This window comes from Penicillium arizonense (genome assembly GCF_001773325.1).
Source record: "Penicillium arizonense strain CBS 141311 chromosome Unknown PENARI_contig158, whole genome shotgun sequence".
NCBI lineage: Eukaryota > Fungi > Ascomycota > Eurotiomycetes > Eurotiales > Aspergillaceae > Penicillium > Penicillium arizonense.
In genome coordinates this window covers 729-1,416 of record NW_019173435.1, presented here as the reverse complement: position 1 = coordinate 1,416, position 688 = coordinate 729, and the positions used below count along the sequence as shown (strand labels likewise).

The window sequence follows — 688 nt, the reverse complement described above, 5'->3', positions numbered from 1 at the left end:
GTGCTGCGAAAACAAGACTACCCCGCAGGATAGGTCTGCGTCAACAATAATCCTCGCAGGGAGGTGCTGCGTCAACAAGACTACCTCGCAGGGGGGCGCTGTGATGACAAGTGAGACCCGCAGGAGACCGCTGCGTTAACAAGTTCTCTGCAGGAGACCGCTGCATTACCAAGTTCTCTGCAGGAGACCGCTGCATTATCAAGTTCTCCGCAGCTTAGGTCCTGCGTCAACAAAGCGCCTCGCAGGGACATCTGCGACACCAAGAGTCTCCGCAGGGACATCTGCGAAAACAAGGAACTCCGCAGGGGAGCACTGCGTGAACAAGGAACTCCGCAGGGGAGCGCTGCGAAAACAAGGAACTCCGCAGGGGAGCGTTGCGCAACCAAGGACCTCCGCAGGGAAGAGCTGCGCAATCATAGACCTTCGCAGGGGAGCGCTGCGCAACCAAAGACCTCCGCAGGGAAGAGCTGCGCAACCAAGGACTTCAGAGCTTCCGTGACCACGGCTGTCGCTGCCACGAGCCCAGCGATGTAAGACTTGCGCTCCCTCACAGCCAATGAGCCCTGTGTATGTAAAAATGTGCTCCCTCACAGCCAATGAGCCCTGTGACTGTAAAAATGTGCTCCCTCACAGCCAATGAGCCCTGTGACTGTAAAAATGTGCTCCCTCACAGCCAATGAGCCCTGTG

At 57.3% G+C, this 688-nt stretch overlaps 1 protein-coding gene across 1 annotated transcript; it reads left to right on the top strand.

Moving 5' to 3' along the window:
* Positions 1-16: 16 nt before the first annotated feature.
* PENARI_c158G04179 (uncharacterized protein) lies at positions 17-528 on the top strand (the record flags this gene model as incomplete). Its single annotated transcript, XM_022638041.1, has 2 exons — positions 17-100; positions 154-528. Coding segments are annotated over 2 exons (459 nt in total), but the record flags the coding sequence as incomplete, so codon positions are not given.
* Between the last annotated feature and the right edge of the window lie 160 nt (positions 529-688).